The sequence below is a fragment of the Drosophila sulfurigaster genome, chromosome X, assembly GCF_023558435.1.
Source record: "Drosophila sulfurigaster albostrigata strain 15112-1811.04 chromosome X, ASM2355843v2, whole genome shotgun sequence".
Lineage (NCBI taxonomy): Eukaryota > Metazoa > Arthropoda > Insecta > Diptera > Drosophilidae > Drosophila > Drosophila sulfurigaster.
The window spans coordinates 18,804,886-18,821,860 of record NC_084885.1 but is presented as its reverse complement, the minus strand read 5'-3'; the positions used below and the strand labels follow the sequence as shown (position 1 = coordinate 18,821,860).

Genomic DNA, 16,975 nt, shown 5'->3' with positions numbered 1-16,975 from the left:
GTGAGCGGACAGCGTTGCCAGCTTATCGGTTGCATGAATCTTCATAAATGCGACGGACGTTGTTGCTATTGCTTTTGTTGTTGTTGTTGTTTTGGTTTTTGTTGTAATTGTTGTCATTGTTGCCGCAGCTGCTGTTGTTGTCGAATCTTTTATGTTAATTTTCAAATCTGATCGCAACAACAACAACAACAACTACTACTCAAAACAACAGCAACTCCAACGCCGCCCGCTCTCGCTTTCTTTCAGGGATTGTATTACAATAACTTTTTCTGCCGCCGCGTCTCTAAATGATAACACAATACGTAATCCCCCCTCTTTTTTTTTTTTGATTATGCCAAGAATTTCTATGCCCAAAAACGTTTTCCATTTCAACGACTATTTACTAAAAATAGATTCGTTAACGACTTCAAAATTGTATCAAAGAAATTTAGTATTCAGTGTAAGATTCCAAAAAACCTAACGCCGATGACGTTAAAAAAGTTTCATAATAACAATATTGTTATGAAGTATGGATTTATTAAAATGTTTACATTATTATTTATTGTTATAGCTGCATAGGTTCATTTTAGTTAAATTTAAAGATTCAATTTATTTTAATTTAATTACAAAGAATCTTAAACCACTAATTATTATTGCTCAATATAATTGAAAATAAAAAATAAATATAAAGTAATATTAATTCTTATTCTTATTTATAAAAACACATTTCGTTTAAAATTGGGGACATATTTTTGGTGATCGTATGAGTAATAATAACATTCGTATACTTAATATTGATTTATTCTTGTTGATTAATATAACACATATTATGAACAACTATAGCAACTTATTATTAAAGACAGAAATTGAAATTGAGTGCTGGTTAAATAATTATGCATAATTGCGAATAACTTTCTCGACATTTTACGTCAGAACTTTGCATAAATGAGCTGTGCATAACGTAAATATAATATTTGCCATCTGACATGAATATTGAATGCCAGGCAGTTAATAATATTGCTCGACTTTCTATCTATCTATGTATGTACATATGTATGTGCAACACAAAAGCCTGCCCCCAATTTGTGGCTCCTGCGATCGCAATCAATCGATCGTTTGGTGCACAGCATCAATTAGTCGAATCTTGTTATCGATAAATGGAATCGATGTCAAATCGAAAAGTGTTAATTGCCGCGTGCCAGTTGTTGTAAATGCTAACAAGATTTAACTGTTGACTGTTTACGCTTAACTGTTAAATGTGGCACATTGTTGTTTGCTATTGTTTGACTCTTGCTGTTGCACTCACTGAGGACGCACCCAAAAGGCACACGAGTGACACATTTCAGAGTTCTTGACGTGTGATGATCCATGATCAATGCGGCCCCCGCATTCACCTCTGCGATCCCCCTCGCCACGCTTGGCAACTGTGAAAAGTTTCCAATTTGTACGCATTGACATGATTACTGAAGAAATACACACAGTGAGAGCAAAAGCAACTGAGCTGTGGTTGTTGTTGCTGCTGTTGTTGCTGCTGTTGTTGTTGGTGTTGTTGTTGTAGCTGCCATTACCCACACTCTGATCTGCTCTCGCTCTCTAATCAATTGCCGCTCCTTTCACTTTACATACACACACACACTGGCACACTCATACACACGCATACTTCTGTGTTTATCAAATGACAATTGAGGAAGAAGCGAGAGTTCAAGTAATTGCAAAGCGCCAATCGACTTAAACATTACTCTGAATATCTCAAGTGATCCAAAGTGGAGCAGCAAAGCCGTCAAGTAGTGAAATTGTCCTTAATACGCGAGTACTCATCGCACTACATACACTCATTCATCAACACTCACATTTATTCATAAGCCATGAGTAGCCATTTAAGAGCCATCGCGCCTCGATTATCAAGTATGTAATTGCAAATGGAGCACACAAACCATGTGATCCAAAGATTTCTTATACTCGAGAGATTCAAATCTCAACATGCAAAAGTTGTCCTTCAAATAGAAAGCGATAAATGCTCGAAAACATCGCCAAGAACAGCAGATCTATAATCTATATATTAACTTGTATGCTCTTTGATGATTTCAAGATGAAATTAGGAATCTTTATAAATGAGAATTTAAGAAAAAAAAAAAAAACAATTCGGATATAGATATTATCTATAAAATACATTTACTATTAATGAAAAATAGAGGATATTTTTATTCTTGGAAAGTGTTTTTATATATATACATTTTATACTTTATTTTTATTTATTTCATATTTATATATCTCACATTTATATACTTCTTATTTATATTTTCATATTTCATATTTATTTTTCAAATACTTTTTTCTCAATTGTTTAAATATAATTTCATAGCAGATATTATGTTTTCTTTTCGATATAGTCTTCTATGTGTGTGTGTCTGTTTTTTAGTCCCATCAACTTTCTCATAAGTGCATTCCAAATTACGCATAATTCAGCGAATCATTGTGAATTCGCTGGCATCGCTCTGGCGAGAACTTGTCCAGTGACTATGCAAATAACGCAGAGCCAGAGCAGTGAAGTGATCACAAATTAAGTAATTATGATAAAAAAAAAGAAAGAAAGACGATAAAAAACATTGTAACGATCTCGTGGTAACCATTTAGATTTAATGTCGAGTCAGTTGACTGACAGGCTTTAGCTTTTAAATATGCTAGTTTAAAGACAAGACATGGATGATCGATTACAGCAGCAGCAGCGTGTTTGCTGCTGTTGCTTCTTGGCCCAAAAATACGAAATATCGCAAGGGAATAACTTTAAATATTTATTGCATTGCTCTTCATACTATGGTAATAACAACACACATCTTTCTAGTTGTTTTGTTTTGTTTTTTTCCATTGCTCCAGCTGTTGCTAGTAGTTGCTTTCTTGTTTCTTCGAGTGGTAAATGAAATGGAAAGTGGGGATTAGTGTTGGCGGCAAAACAGAAACTAAGCACGTACATAAAGATCATTAACATACGTGTAAATACCAGTAAATGCCAAAATAAATACCAGTTGGGAGTAGACAATAAAAAACCGAAACCGAAACAGAAACAAAAAAAAAAATAAAAACTGGGCTAGTAGTTAAGTAGTGTGTGTGTGTGTGGGGGGAGTTCCCAATTCGAGGGGCTTGACAGATGCCTTCCAGGTAGAATCTATTATTGAGCTGAGCGATGAAAGCGAGAGTGCTGTGTGAGAGTGTTTCGAGTGAACTACACACAAAAAAGATGAAATACAACGTAAAAAACACAACGGCTTTTGTAATGAGACTTGAAAAGTAATGCACACACACACACACTCACACACACACTCACACACACACTCGCATACACACACATGGATAGAGCTTGGACAAAAGGCGATGCCGGAGATGGTGAAGAGAGATGTTGGCGTGGGTGGAAACAAAGTTGGGGACAGAGCCACGAACTTTCTTCTTCAATGTTTCCGCTCTTTCAATGAGTGCATTGTTGTTGTTGTTGTTGCTGTAGTTGTTGCTGTTGCTGTTGCTATTGCTATTATTGTTATTGCTTTTGCTGTTGCTGCACACCCACATCATCGTAATTATCTTTGTCGCGCTCTTCATCGTCATCGCTTACCCTTGTTAAATACTTACTTACACGCATACAAGCACAAACACACACACTGGCAAACACACATGTCCGCATATGTGAAGCATGCTATGTGTTGGGTGTGTATGCGAGGAAAGAAGACGGTCGCACAGTGATTCCAAAGCATGCAAACGCAATTTATTGCAAATAGTTATTTTAAATCACTTCGATGGTGAGATTTGTGTGATTTCATATTATGAATAGACTCTAGAATGTACATTCATGTATTTATAAATTATTTTAAGCAGTTAGTTGCTCATAAATCATGTGTTACATTAATAATTTTTCGACTTTTCTTTTATTTTCTAACCGATCATTAGTTTTTTTGGTTGATGTGTGTATAATTGCAGATAAAGTTTTCTATATTCCAGATAGTATTTACGAAATTATTATAAAACAGTTGTTTATAAATTTTTTTCAATGTTTAAAGTTGGTTCTAATATATTTATTGTACAATTAACATTATAATTGTTTTTTATTTTTTAGTGTTTTGATTTTTGAACACAATTATTTTTTTTTTGTTTTCTTCTTTTTTTTTATGTTTTGTTTTTTCCTTTTTTTTTTTTTTTTTTTTTTCAACAATCTATTTGTGTTAGTGAAGTATTATTAATTTGTTAAGTGTTGTTAATGTCATGCTTTTATTTTAGATTAGGCAATAATATTCGGCTTTCTTTTTGGTATTTCGATATAAAATAACAAAAAATAAGCATATATTTTTATACTAGCACATCTCTAAAAGCAAGGCTTACTTTTTATATGTCAATTGTTTACAAAAATTTATTAGAAATTGAGCTGACGCAAATTTGATTTGTCAATAGGCGAAAAGTTGTCATCTTAACTTTATTAATTCGATTCAACTTTAAATATGGTAAATATAACCGCAGTTTGCAGTCCTAGCGCTCTAAATTATTAATCTATCAATTTGTGTGTGCTCTGTGACCAGTGTGCAGCGGGTTGCGTAGTTGTTGCCGTTGTTATTTCGCTTCGACTGGTTTTGTTGTTTGTGCCTACTGAAAAGGAAGCGTGTGTGGTGAGAAAGGGAGAAAAGAAGGGGGCGGTTGGTGAGGGGGTTGCAGAGCCTGGGGGTTGAGGTATTTTGGCTACGGTTCAGTTTCAGTTATGGGTTCGGTCTTCGACTTTGACTTCGCCTTCGCCTTCGCCTTTAGGTTCGTGTGGGAGCCACGCCGTTGATGCTCATTGTTTTGCCGGTGTTGCTGGCGATTGCGTTTGCGACTGTTGCTGGTTGTTATTGTTGTGGTTGTTGCTGTTGCTGTTGCTATTTTGCCGGCACAGCGCACAGTGCACAGCACTGGCAACACAGCACTTGACACACCCTAAAAGGCGCCGGCACTTGCCAGGCGCACTTTCACGTATGCCAACTAATCCGTTTTGCTCTTTTGCATTTTCCAATTTTCTTCGCCCAGATGGAGGAGATTACCGAAGCCGAGGATTGTGCCGTCCTTGGCGGGCAGTCGCGTCGCAGCTCTGGCCAGGCGGCGGTCACCACCACGGTCGCCAACTCGTCGTTGTCAGGCAAACGTAGCTATAAACCCATCGCACCCATGGCCAGCTACTGTGAGAAGGCGGTGGGCAGTTCGCCCAAGCATCTGGTGAGCACACTAAGCTCGCCCATCGAACAGATTGGCTGCAGCGTGAGTCGCGAGCATGCGCTAATGCATGAGATCGAGCAGCTGCAGGAGAAGCTCAAGGACACCGAGGAGCGACTCGCTTCGGTGCGTTTGCAAAGCGAATCGCTGTCGCAGTCGCAGCGGGCGATGCGCGAACAGAACGGACGGCTGCAGGATGAGTCCGAGATGCTGAAGCTGGACGTGCAGCATCTGCATGAATGTGCGGGTGTCTTGCGTTCGGAGCTGTTGTCGGCGCGCCGTGATCGCGATGAGGCCATACAGCTGGAGCGTTCGTTGCGCACGGAGCTGGAGGAGGCGCAACAGGAGCGTCGACAGGCGGCGGATGTGAAGGATAAGGATGCGCGCATTATACAGGACTTGCAGAGACAGTGTCGCGAAATGGAACGCATTCTCATGCGCAAATATCCCGACTCTGTGTCGGCTTTGATCGGTAAGTTGCAAGCAAAGTACAGCAATTCCTAGATAACTAAATAAAAGTTGAACACTTTGCAGTGGCATCCAAAAATCCGGGCATTTGCTCGATGAACGATCAGGAGAACATGAGCAGTCGCAAGCTGCTGGAGCAGCGCATCGCTCAACTGGAATCGGATGCCAAGGAGCAGGATCGCAAGGCACAGCAGATACTGGCCAATGTGCAGGCGCGTTTCAATTCGGTGCAGGCCAAATACGAGACGCACATCGCTGACCTGGAAACCCAAGTGCTCAGGTGAGTGTAGCAGCCAAATGGAAGTGATTATCTGTTAATCCACAACATGAATTTGTCTTTTATAGCCTGCAAGAGATCAACACGAAACTGAACGAACAGATCGAGTCACAGGTGCGCACTCTCGATCGCTACATGCAGAAGCGTGCCGATCGCTATTACAACAATTGCACTCAGACCGAGGAGCAGGAGACAGTCAATTGGCCACTTGGCCAGTTGGCCACAGTTGAAGCAAAGGCGACGGCAACAAGCACAGCGACACAAACGCCATCGAATGGCGCGATGCGTGATCACAGCACCAACACCATTGGTTGCCCCTCGCCCAGCGTCATTTGTCAGCAACATCTGCAACAGCAGCAGCAACAGTTGCACTCGGCTGGCAGCAGCAGCACGAGCAGCACGGCCAACTCCACGCCAAACACATCGCGACCGAACTCAAAGCAAAGCGGCACTCAGCGTCGCATTGCCATTGGCTCCAAGTTGCCCATCTCGCAGTCTGATTCGACGCTGTCGCTGCTCAGCCATGGCCAGGGTCAGGGTCAGGGTCATAGCACGGCCAAGGAGGATTCACAGCTGTTGAGCTCGGTGCGTTGCATGCGCGTCGATTTGGCCATCAAGAACAAGGCAATGCAGCGTCTCACCCGTGAGCTGGACGAGTGCAAGAAGACCATACGCAAGCTGCAGCGTGACAGCGGAGCAGTTGCCTCCAGTGCAGGTAAATTTTGTTTTGATATCAAGAAGTGATTGCTTACTAATTGCGTTTAAAATAAGAATAAAACAAGTGCACCACTAATTTGATGATAGCTTATTGTAACTCGATAGCTTATTTCAAAGTTATCGATAGTATGCACTTGTCTATTTAATCGATAGTATGTTTTATTTTATTTGTTTTGGATTTCTTTTAAGGAGCTCAAGTTACTAGTTGTCGATGTGTTAATTGTTTTTCTTTTTTATATCACACATCTCTAATTAATTTTGGTTTTATTTTCTATACTATATAGAGAGGCTATTTCTTATTTTAAAATTATTATTTTTATACATATAATGATCTCAAATTGGTGTATGCCATAAAAAGTTTTATATTTTGTTATCAATTTTAAGTATTTCGTGATCTTAAATTGGTGTATGCGATACAAAATTTTTTTTTTTTATCAAATTTTTAAGTATTTCGTTTTAATCAAGTAAAAAAATCAATAAGAATGTAGAAAAGTAAGTCGAAACCAAAGAGTACAGTTTTTTTTTTTAAATTATTAATAATTTTTGTTTTGTTTATTAATTTGATTTCCTTACATCAGTGATCATAATAAAATTCTATGAAAATAGTTTTGAAAAGTAGATTTTTATTTAAATCTTTTAATAATTTTGTTTTGTATTATTTATGCTAGTGTTTATTTATTTGTTATAGTTCTTATGTATTTATTTCTTTTGTTTATTTATTGATTATTGATTGATTCTTGATTATTTACATCAGTTATCAAAATAAAATTCTATAAGAAAAGTTTCTAAATTGAATTTTTGAAATTATTGAATTTATTTCTTTCATTATTCATTTTATCATAAATCAGTGAACCAGATTAAAGTGTTTTTATATTTATATTATTTTTGATTGTTTTAATTCTTTTGCTTTAATATTGACTTCAATTATATTAATCAGTGATCGAAATTAAGTACTAAAGAACTTGTTTTTATATATACATATTTATTTTTAATTAATTCTCTTTCATTTCATTAATAATGTGATCACGATGTATTTGCCTATAAGTAGCTTATCTCGATAGTATTACTGCGCAAATGTATCGATTGTGGGAAGAAATGATATCGCGAGCAGGCACCAAGCTTTAATAATAGCTCTACACAAATAATGGTCACTCTGCATGTGTGTGTCTGTTAGTGTGTCTATGTGTGTGTGTGTCACTCGGTCGCCAGTGGTCGTTGTAGAGTAATTTATGGACTTTCTCTGCTCGTCAGCACGTACAAGACACAAAGTCAAAGACGAGGCAACAACACGCAAATAAATTGCTGGAATAAATCATTGCACATGGCTGTCGACCGATGTTGTTGCTGTTGTTGTTGGTGCTTCTCCCCTCTCTTGTAGCCTCCGTCCCGCCCCGCCTAGAGATAGCTTCCTCAGGCCGGTATGACCAGCTTCGGGCGGCCTTTTGACCGAACACTTTTTGCACTCATTTCAAACGACGGGCAACAGTTTTGAGTTAGAGCCACATACCGAGTATTTAAATGCTCAGAAAAGAAAAAAAAAACACGTTTGCATGCCTAATGGCTGTCTTCTTTTGCCTCGTCTCCTCTCTCCTTTGATTAAATGCCCATGCGCCCCCGCACACAGCGCCTAGCGCCTAGTGAAGTTTGCCTCAGGCAAATGGCATCTCGGGCACTTGGTTATGTCACCTGAGTGTGCGACTCGTTTATTTACATTCGATCGATTTGAATTTGCGCTTAGTTTTAGTTGTTTTTATTTTGTTTTCTTACGAGAGAGAGACACAGCGAAAAAGTGAAGAAAAAGAAAAGAAAATTCGAAAGCGAAAGTCAAAGTCAAAGACGATGGCGACGGCGACTGCGACGGCGACGTCGCTGCCGGACCGGCCCCAATGGACGTCAAAAAGCAGCTTGTAGAGGCCGAAGGGAGAGTGAAAGAGAGAGAGAGAGGGCAGGCTGAATGGCGGGGACAAAACATAACGAGTCGTGTTGAGTCGCGTCGTTTGCTGCTGCTGTTGCTGTTGTTGTTGCTGCTGCTGCTTGGTTGTCATTTGCGCATGCGCGCAAGTTTTATAATTTCATGTCTTGTTAGTCGGCTCATCGAGTTGTTGTTGCTGGCTGCTGTTGTTACATTTGTTTTGTTCATCATTTTCATCGAGAAAGAAAAAACAAATGCCTTAAGCGGCAAACTTATAACATATATATACACATGTATGTAGATATCGTGTTAATAATAGCATCAACGGCACAACGACAACGGCAACGGCAACAACACTGAACATAAATAACTATTTTAATTTTAAGCGCGTGTAAAAATGCAAATTTTTAGATACATTTGCCGCCAGTTATGCAATCAGTCTTGGCTCTTATTTAATTATTGTATATTTACTTTTTGTTCGCTCTTATATTTTTTTTTTTTTTTGTTATTGTTCATTGTTTGCTGTTGTTATTTGTGAAAATTTCAATTCGAAATTTAGGGCCAGCGTACATTGAACCTGAGCTAAAGCGATCAAGCGTTCAAGCGATCGACTGGCACGTGACATCCCACAATCATTATAGAGGTTTATGTTGCACTTGAGAATCAGAAAGACCTCTATAAAAGTTTATGTAGCTGTTTATGGAGATCTTGATTTTGTCGTAACTTTATTACAAAGTTATACAATTCGGTTTTAAACCATTAAATTCGACTACTGTGGGTCGAATTGTATAAATAAGTAATTCGGAATGATTGATTTATTGTATTTTATTATATTAAATCTAATATTAAATACTATAGTTACTACTGGGGACTTCAACTCGAAATTTTGAATAATAATTATAATAGTTTTGTATCAAAAGATAATTTAGTATCATGCTTATAACAGAGCTATTAAGGGTAAATGAACTTCGTAGTTTATTTCTGTTTATGTCTGCCAGTTGTCTGTCTATCTTTTTAGTTAATTTCTCTACTCTTCTTTTTAGTACTCTGAATTAATTACGCATTCCAGTCACTTTGACTTTACTCTATTTAATTTAACAACTTGTTATTCGCCAAGTATTTTTATTAATGTGTAATACAATTAATATACTTTATTGGATTGTTAATGAGTTCAACAATTGTATTTCTGCTTCGCATTTGCAGCTGTGCAACGTCGTGGCCACGATCAGGGGCATTACCAGGACCATGTGCCGCCTACCACGGAATCCCAGGCCTTGAAGGAGGCACAAAACAAATACCATTTGCTGGAGGCTGATTACAAAACGTTGCACGACAAGCGACTGCAGGACGTAAGTGTTTCAATGATAATGCTCTATGTGTGATCACAATTAAATTGCTGTCGTTTTTATTTAACCCAACTCTAGTTGAAGACACTGCAGAGTGCCCATGAGCGTGAGCTGGCATCGTGCAACGAGGCGGTGCGCATACTGCAACAGCGTCTCAACGAGCGCGAAGAGGCATTTGCCACACAGAAGCGTCGCAAGGTGCCCGTCGATTATTACGCCCTCAAAGCCAAGGTAAGGGATCACTTTATAAATGTGCGATTATCATTTACATTGATTGTATGTAATTGCTGCAGGTTTCGTTGCTGGAGCGACGTCATTCGGAGCGAGAGGAACGCCTGCATATGCTTGTCGAGGCGCTGAGCAAGGGCAGACTGAATGGGGCACTGGAGGATATGCTGCAGGAGAACAACAACAAGTAGTAGAAGTGACAACAACAAATGTGACCAGTATTCAATGTGAATTTGGAATTGTTGCATTCCAATCAAAGCAAATCAAAATTCACCGAGTACCACACACAATTCGTTTGCTATTCACATTGCTACCAAAAACAGAAAGAAAGAATATTTTAATTAACACTTGTGTTTTAAGCAATTCATATTTTTGTATAACGTATTCGAGAGTACTCGTTGTTGAGCAACCAAATTGTATTATGATTTATTAATTTTCTCTTTGTTTTAAGATATTTATTTAGTTGAAGATGATGTGCGAAAAGTTGTTAGAGCCATGCCCAATACTTGTCGTATTTATTACTAGATATATGTGTAGTTCATGAGTCAATTTCGATTAGAAGTTGAGTTGAACTTTCCTCACTCACAATAATTATTTGTAAATATTTATTGATCTAGCGTTGTGTAGGGTGTGTAGTTGTGTTTTTTTTTTAATGGGCATGCAATTACAATATTAATAACAAAATGAAAATATTATAGAAATATATGTTAAGTACAAATTAAGATATTGTACGGCAATTTTTGGAAAGTGAAAGCCCTCCGCTCACTGCCTCGTTTGCAGCAAAAGGTCAACTTTTAAATAATAATGATAATTAACAATAATAATACATATTTGTAATGGTAATGCTAATAATGAAGGTTATGATAGTTTTTAAAATGAGTTAGATATGTATGTACAATATATTTTAATAACAAAAACCAAAAAGTGTTTAAAACTAGCAATTGACTAGCGTTGTAATTGATTGTAGAATTGTTCAAAGCATACACGATATCGAAAGAGACAACAAAACATGCCAAAAAATACGATAGAGCGAGACAACTATAGTTGCTCATAGCTAGCATCTATTAATTGCCTCCGATAAAAATGAAATGAAATGAAATGAGATGAGATAGCAATATGGAAACAAAACAATCGCGTCTCCAGAAATTCTGCCAATAAAGTTGTTCCGTCAGAAATGCTGCGAATTGCAAAGCGATTCTCAACAAAATGTTTGCAGAGGCAGCATTCAGTCATTTGTCCATCCAAAAAAGTATTATCTGTGTAAGCAGCAGCGTTCGGTTATAACTCGGAAAAGGGGCATAAGATGTGTGAAGAAATAAAAACCAACAGCAAAAGCAAAACAAATATTTCAAAGTTAACGTATCTAATATGGCATAACATTGTATTCTCCCTCTTTTAATGACCAGCCGCCTACGCTATCTAAAATAAATGTTGAGAGAGAGATAGGGAATGTGCTCCAAGTGCATAAATAGTAAAAAAAGAGGCCCAACTTTAAATTAAAAAAAAACAAACAAAAGTTATAATTATAATTGAATTACTTAATGCAAAACTGTCTTGAATGTTTGATGTGTACCAATCTGATGAAACTTGTTTTAACTTACAACTACACAACTCTTCTAAAACAGTCAACAAAACATAAATGTATAAATCTGATATTGATCAAAAGATATATCGAAGATTTAAAGCATCTCTGAACTGAGCAAAGGATGTCCAAGCAGTCGTAATAGGATCGACTATAGTGTTCTTATTAGTTTTTAACAAATGCATAGTTATGCGTGTATTAGTGTACTCCAAGAACACTTTGAAGCAAAGGAAACAAAAATAAAATCCTAGCCGATTAAACTTCAAGTCGAATGTCAAATTGCAAAATTGTACAACAAAGAAAACCAAAAAATATAAATAGCTGAAACCAAAACAAAAACAAAGAAATACATTAAACCATATATGGTAATTATCTACATACGAAATAAATCTTAAACCAATAAATATTTGTGTTACTTTTTTCAGAATTCATAAATTGAATTGCAGTCACATTGTTTATTTTTCATTTTGCAGAGGATTGTAGTTTCCTCACACACAATAATCACATCTTTCCATAGATTAAAACTACAATAAAATAATAATTCATTTTGTTCGTTTGCTCAACACATGGATAAGGTAAGTTTATTTTGCGATTTACGAGTATACATAGATCTTGTCTGAGATTTGCAGTGTGATTATATTATTACAATAATAAGATACATAAGTGCCGAAAAGAGAGTGACACCGATTTTAGTTATTTTGCATTAGATTATCATATGTGCTTCTGGTTATCGTCTTATAGCATGGCATACATATAACAACTTGTAAGTGTAATATGGTTAAGTACATTTCTAAATATATATGTATGTAGATATATAATTACGAATTGTGGATAAGAAGACATCGTCATTCTGTTGACAATACGATCCCAAACAACAGCAACATTTAACTACGGCATAGAACCGATAAGGATATTCAAAACTGATTACATAACACTCAAATTATTTTGTATTATATAGTTGGTTAGTATGTTTGTGATAAGAGTAAGAATAATACACCCATTTTTATAGAACAGTTTAACTAGTTACCAAATATGTTTTGTGTGTGTCTTACAACTGTAAATGTACCAAATTTCCCCAACGCATCTTCTTAATTAAGTGAACCCATCTGCTGCCATCTGCTGATGAGTTGTCCGTCAGTTGTTCATTCGATTCACATCTTCCTTGCTAGTAGGGTAGTCTTGATCTGATCCGCCAATCGAGTTGTCACTCTGCTCCATCCTCTTCTCGTCCTGTCCAACTTGCCGCATGCCGCGTGTGGCACGACACGGCACGGGAGTGGACGTTGCACACGTCCTGGTTGAAATGATACTGCCAATAACGTGGCTGGCAGGGATTGCCTTTTATAGTACTACACTGTGGCTGGGGTCACATTTGCGCCTCGCTTGTACACAATTTTACGCCTAGATGCGCATCAATTGTGATTCATTTATTTACCAGTTGTCCGACATATTGTTCATTGCACTTTAATTTGATTTTGATTGAAACACTCTTATCGCAATTGTGCACCCACCAATCCGAGTTTCTTGCTTACGCGTTCTTCTTGTCGTCCTTTACTTGGGTCTATGTGCTATACATAGTCGGTACTTGTATTGTACTATGTTTCTTATGTTTATAGATGTGGCACATACTATATATTCCTGGTTGAGCACAATGGCAGCTGGTTAACAATAGGCTGCAGGATTGAAGAGTATGGGCATCAATGACGTCACGACGCAAATGGAACCAGTTCCAATTTCATTCATAAAATTGTGATTTAGGAACAATCTTCTGCGTCGCAACACGCAACACGCAACACAAGACAATGCGCATTGGTGCACATGTGCGATAAGCGAAATTGAATCAATCAACAGGAAATTGCTGCTCAATGCGTGGGCGTTGTCGTTGTCGTTGCCGCTGCCACAAGGAACACTTGCCACAACTTTTCGTATAAATATCCAGCATTGTCGCTGCGAAAGTCATTCAAGTTCCAAGGCTTGCTGCGAGCAGTAAACCAATCCAAACCAACAACAATCACTTCGACTTCGATTTTGACTTGCAAAGGACACTCAAGGATGGCCGCAAATCCACGATGGTTGAGGCTCAACGTACTCATCATACTGCTGCAGTTGGCCAGACCACAGCTGACACACTCTGACCTTAGTAAGCATCGCTCCGATGACCAGCATTGCGGCACTCTTGGATTGCAATGCACATCGGAGTCCATGCATCGCATGATGGAGAATCGACGCGGGCAATTGGATGACTACGACGAGCATCTGGTATATAGACAAACAACGACTATGCCAAATGAGGCACGTGACCAACGACATGGTCAAGAGCGAGAGACTCGTGTGCGTGCGGAACGAAATGACAACCAGGAAAATCGTGAACTCATTCGCCAAGCAAATGCAATGCGACGTGAGGAACGTGTTGATGTGTCTCGCAGGCAGGAACGCGAATCAGGAGAACGCAATGAGCGAAGGGGTGAACGGGTAGAGATGCGAAGGGAAGACAATGACCTCACTCGCCGGCAAGACGAAGAGAATCGGGAGCGACGAGAGGAACGTGTAGAGCGTGAGCAGCGACGAGTAGAGCACACTGATCGCCGACAAGATGAGCGTCTGATGGCCCGTCAGGAACGAGGTGAAGATATGCGTCGTGACCTCTCACGTCGACAGGAACGCGAAGAACGTGACATTTCTCGGCGACAGGAACGTGAAGAACGAATTGATATGCGACGTGAAGAGCGCCTTAACAATAAGCAACGAGAGGAACGTGATGTGACTCGTCGTCAGGAGCGTGAAAACCGCGAGGATATGCGACGAGAAGAATCTGAGTTAACGCGCAGACAAGAACGTGAGGATGCAGTGCGACGAGAACAGCGCAGTGATCGCGAAGAACGTGAAGATATGCGACGAGTTGACGCTGATCTCTCACGACGACATGAACGAGCAGAACGTGACACATCTCGACGACAGGAGCGTGAAGTACGTGAGCAACACAATAATCTGCGCCGAGATGAAGTTGAAAGTCGTGAAGTCATGCGACGGGAAGAAATGGATGACTCCCGCAGGCAGCAACGAGAAGATAGTGAGCGACGAGAAGAACGCGATGAACTCCGAAGAGAGGAACGTAGACATGAAGAAATGAATCAATCACGCAGACAGGATCGAGAAGAGCGCGACTTATCCCGAAGAGATGAACGTGAAGTTCGTGCCGATATGCGACGAGAAGATAATGAACGCTCACACAGGCAAGAACGAGAGGAGCGTGATGTTTCACGTCGAGAGGATCGGGAAACTTCAGAAGACGAGCGTCGGGTTGAAAATGATCTTGCACGCCGAGAGGAACGCGAAGAACGAGATGTATCTCGGCGACATGAACGTGAGGAACGAGCAGAACGAAGCAATCCCCTTCGAGAAGAGCGCGACGATGCTCGTGAACGACGTGAGGAGCGCAGTGATTTCCAACGAATGGATCGAGACACCTCACGAAGAGTCGAAGACATGCGACGGGAAAAGCGTGAAGTAATTCGGCGAGAAGATCGTGAGGAGCGTGTTGAGCTAATTGACAGGCGAATGAATACAGAAGGCATGCGACGAGAACAAAATGAGCGTGAGGTTTCTCGACGACAGGAACGTGAAGAGCGCGAAGATATGCGACGCGAAGATAACGAACGTTCGCGAGAGGAACGTAGTAATCTTCGACGAGAAGAACGTGAAGATATGCGACGAGAAGATCGTGACCTCAATCGCAGGGAAGAGCGTGAGGAACGCAGTGACCTCCGACGCGAAGATCGAGAAATAACACGAAGAATTGAGGATATGCGACGGGAAGATCGCAGGGAAGAGCGAGAGAATCGTGAGCGACGAGAGGAACGCGAAGATCGAGAAACATCACGCAGGGTTAGCGAGATGCGTCGGGAAGATCGTGAATCATCTCGTCGAGAAGATCGTGCTGAGCGAACAGACAGTCGCATGAATGTGGAAGGTATGCGACGAGAAGAAAATGATCTTACGCGCAGACAAGAACGAAAAGATAATCAACGGCGAGAGGACCGTAGCGAACTTGCACGAGAGGAACGCGAAGCATCTCGACGAGAAGATCGCGAAAGCCGGCGAGAAGAAAGGGACTTAACACACAGACAGGAGCGTGAGGATCGACGACAAGAACGTGAAGTGCGTGACGATATGCGACGGGATGAACGTGATGATGCACGCAGACACGAACGAGAGGATCGTGAGCGACGAGAAGAATTAAGCGATCTTCGACGGGAGGAGCGTGAAGTATCTCGACGACAGGATCGCGACGTTCGCAATGAAATGAGGCGTGAGCACCGTGATCACACTGACAGACAGGTTCGCGAAGATCGTGAGCGTCAAGAGGATCGTGAGGAGAGGGAACTTTCTCGTCGAGAGGAGAGGGAAGTTCGACGACAAGAACGAAGCGAAGGTCATGAGCGTGTCGAGCGCATGGATAGGCGATTGGCTCGAGAAGAGTTCGCTAATCTTGCCAGCAGACAGGAACGCCGCGAGCAGCGCGATGAGACGAGAAGAGAACTTCCAAGGGAGACGAAGGAACAACAGAGAGAGCGGGATTTCTCACAGCACTTTGTGCGTGATAATCGCAATAGCAATGTGCTTACAACAACCAAGTCCAACAGTTGGGTCAGCAAGGTCTGCAGCAAACATTGTCTGCTGATGATGGGACAGGCGCTTATGCTGCTGGCACTTTACTCGAAAATCAGCACAAAAGGATTTAATCTGAGGTACGTGATAGAAGCATCAATTATGTTGCCTGCAATCTATCTCTAAAATCTCTCTCTCTCAATTTGATTCACAGACATGTGGTTGGCAGTCATGTGCACGGCATTCTGCATCCCATCGAATGCTAGAAATCGACCCAGGCTGCTAACAACGAACCTGATAAACTGAAGCGCATAAGTACCTAAGAAACCGCAACAACAAAAAGAAAAGGAAAAACAAAAAAAAAGAACAAATTCGGACCATGGGCCCACATTATCGTACAACTTACTTACTATATATATATACACTTATATAAATATAAACATATACATAACATAATATAACATAGCAATTGGAGCAACGAGTTAAACGCTGAGAGTGGATCTGAGATGTGTCTGTAAATGCAAATGTACAATTTAATCAAAACTCTGTTACTAAACACAAAATGCAACAAATATAAGTTATACTTAGTTGAGCATATGCAAATATGTGCGAAGAGTATTATTATTATTATTATT

At 39.8% G+C, this 16,975-nt stretch overlaps 2 protein-coding genes across 3 annotated transcripts in view; both read left to right on the top strand.

The window, feature by feature from the left end:
• Positions 1–12,127, top strand: part of LOC133847912 (centrosomal protein of 162 kDa) — a 31,809-nt gene extending 19,682 nt beyond the window's left edge. The window contains exons 1-7 of one of the 2 annotated variants that reach the window (XM_062283206.1): positions 4,387–4,463; positions 5,020–5,674; positions 5,737–5,950; positions 6,016–6,662; positions 9,780–9,925; positions 10,001–10,153; positions 10,216–12,127. In XM_062283206.1, coding sequence (XP_062139190.1) covers positions 4,461–4,463; positions 5,020–5,674; positions 5,737–5,950; positions 6,016–6,662; positions 9,780–9,925; positions 10,001–10,153; positions 10,216–10,341 — 1,944 coding nt within the window. In that variant the 5' untranslated portion in view covers positions 4,387–4,460 and the 3' untranslated portion in view covers positions 10,342–12,127. Of the gene's footprint in view, positions 1–4,386; positions 4,464–5,019; positions 5,675–5,736; positions 5,951–6,015; positions 6,663–9,779; positions 9,926–10,000; positions 10,154–10,215 lie in introns of those variants that run through there. The other variant, XM_062283205.1, reaches the window with a different exon arrangement.
• A 1,564-nt stretch (positions 12,128–13,691) lies between these two features.
• LOC133848251 (trichohyalin) lies at positions 13,692–16,733 on the top strand. The gene is made up of 2 exons (XM_062283744.1): positions 13,692–16,480; positions 16,555–16,733. The coding sequence occupies exons 1-2, from the start codon at positions 13,785–13,787 to the stop codon at positions 16,604–16,606; spliced, it is 2,748 nt and encodes a 915-aa protein (XP_062139728.1). The 5' UTR covers positions 13,692–13,784; the 3' UTR covers positions 16,607–16,733.
• The last annotated feature ends 242 nt before the right edge of the window (positions 16,734–16,975 follow it).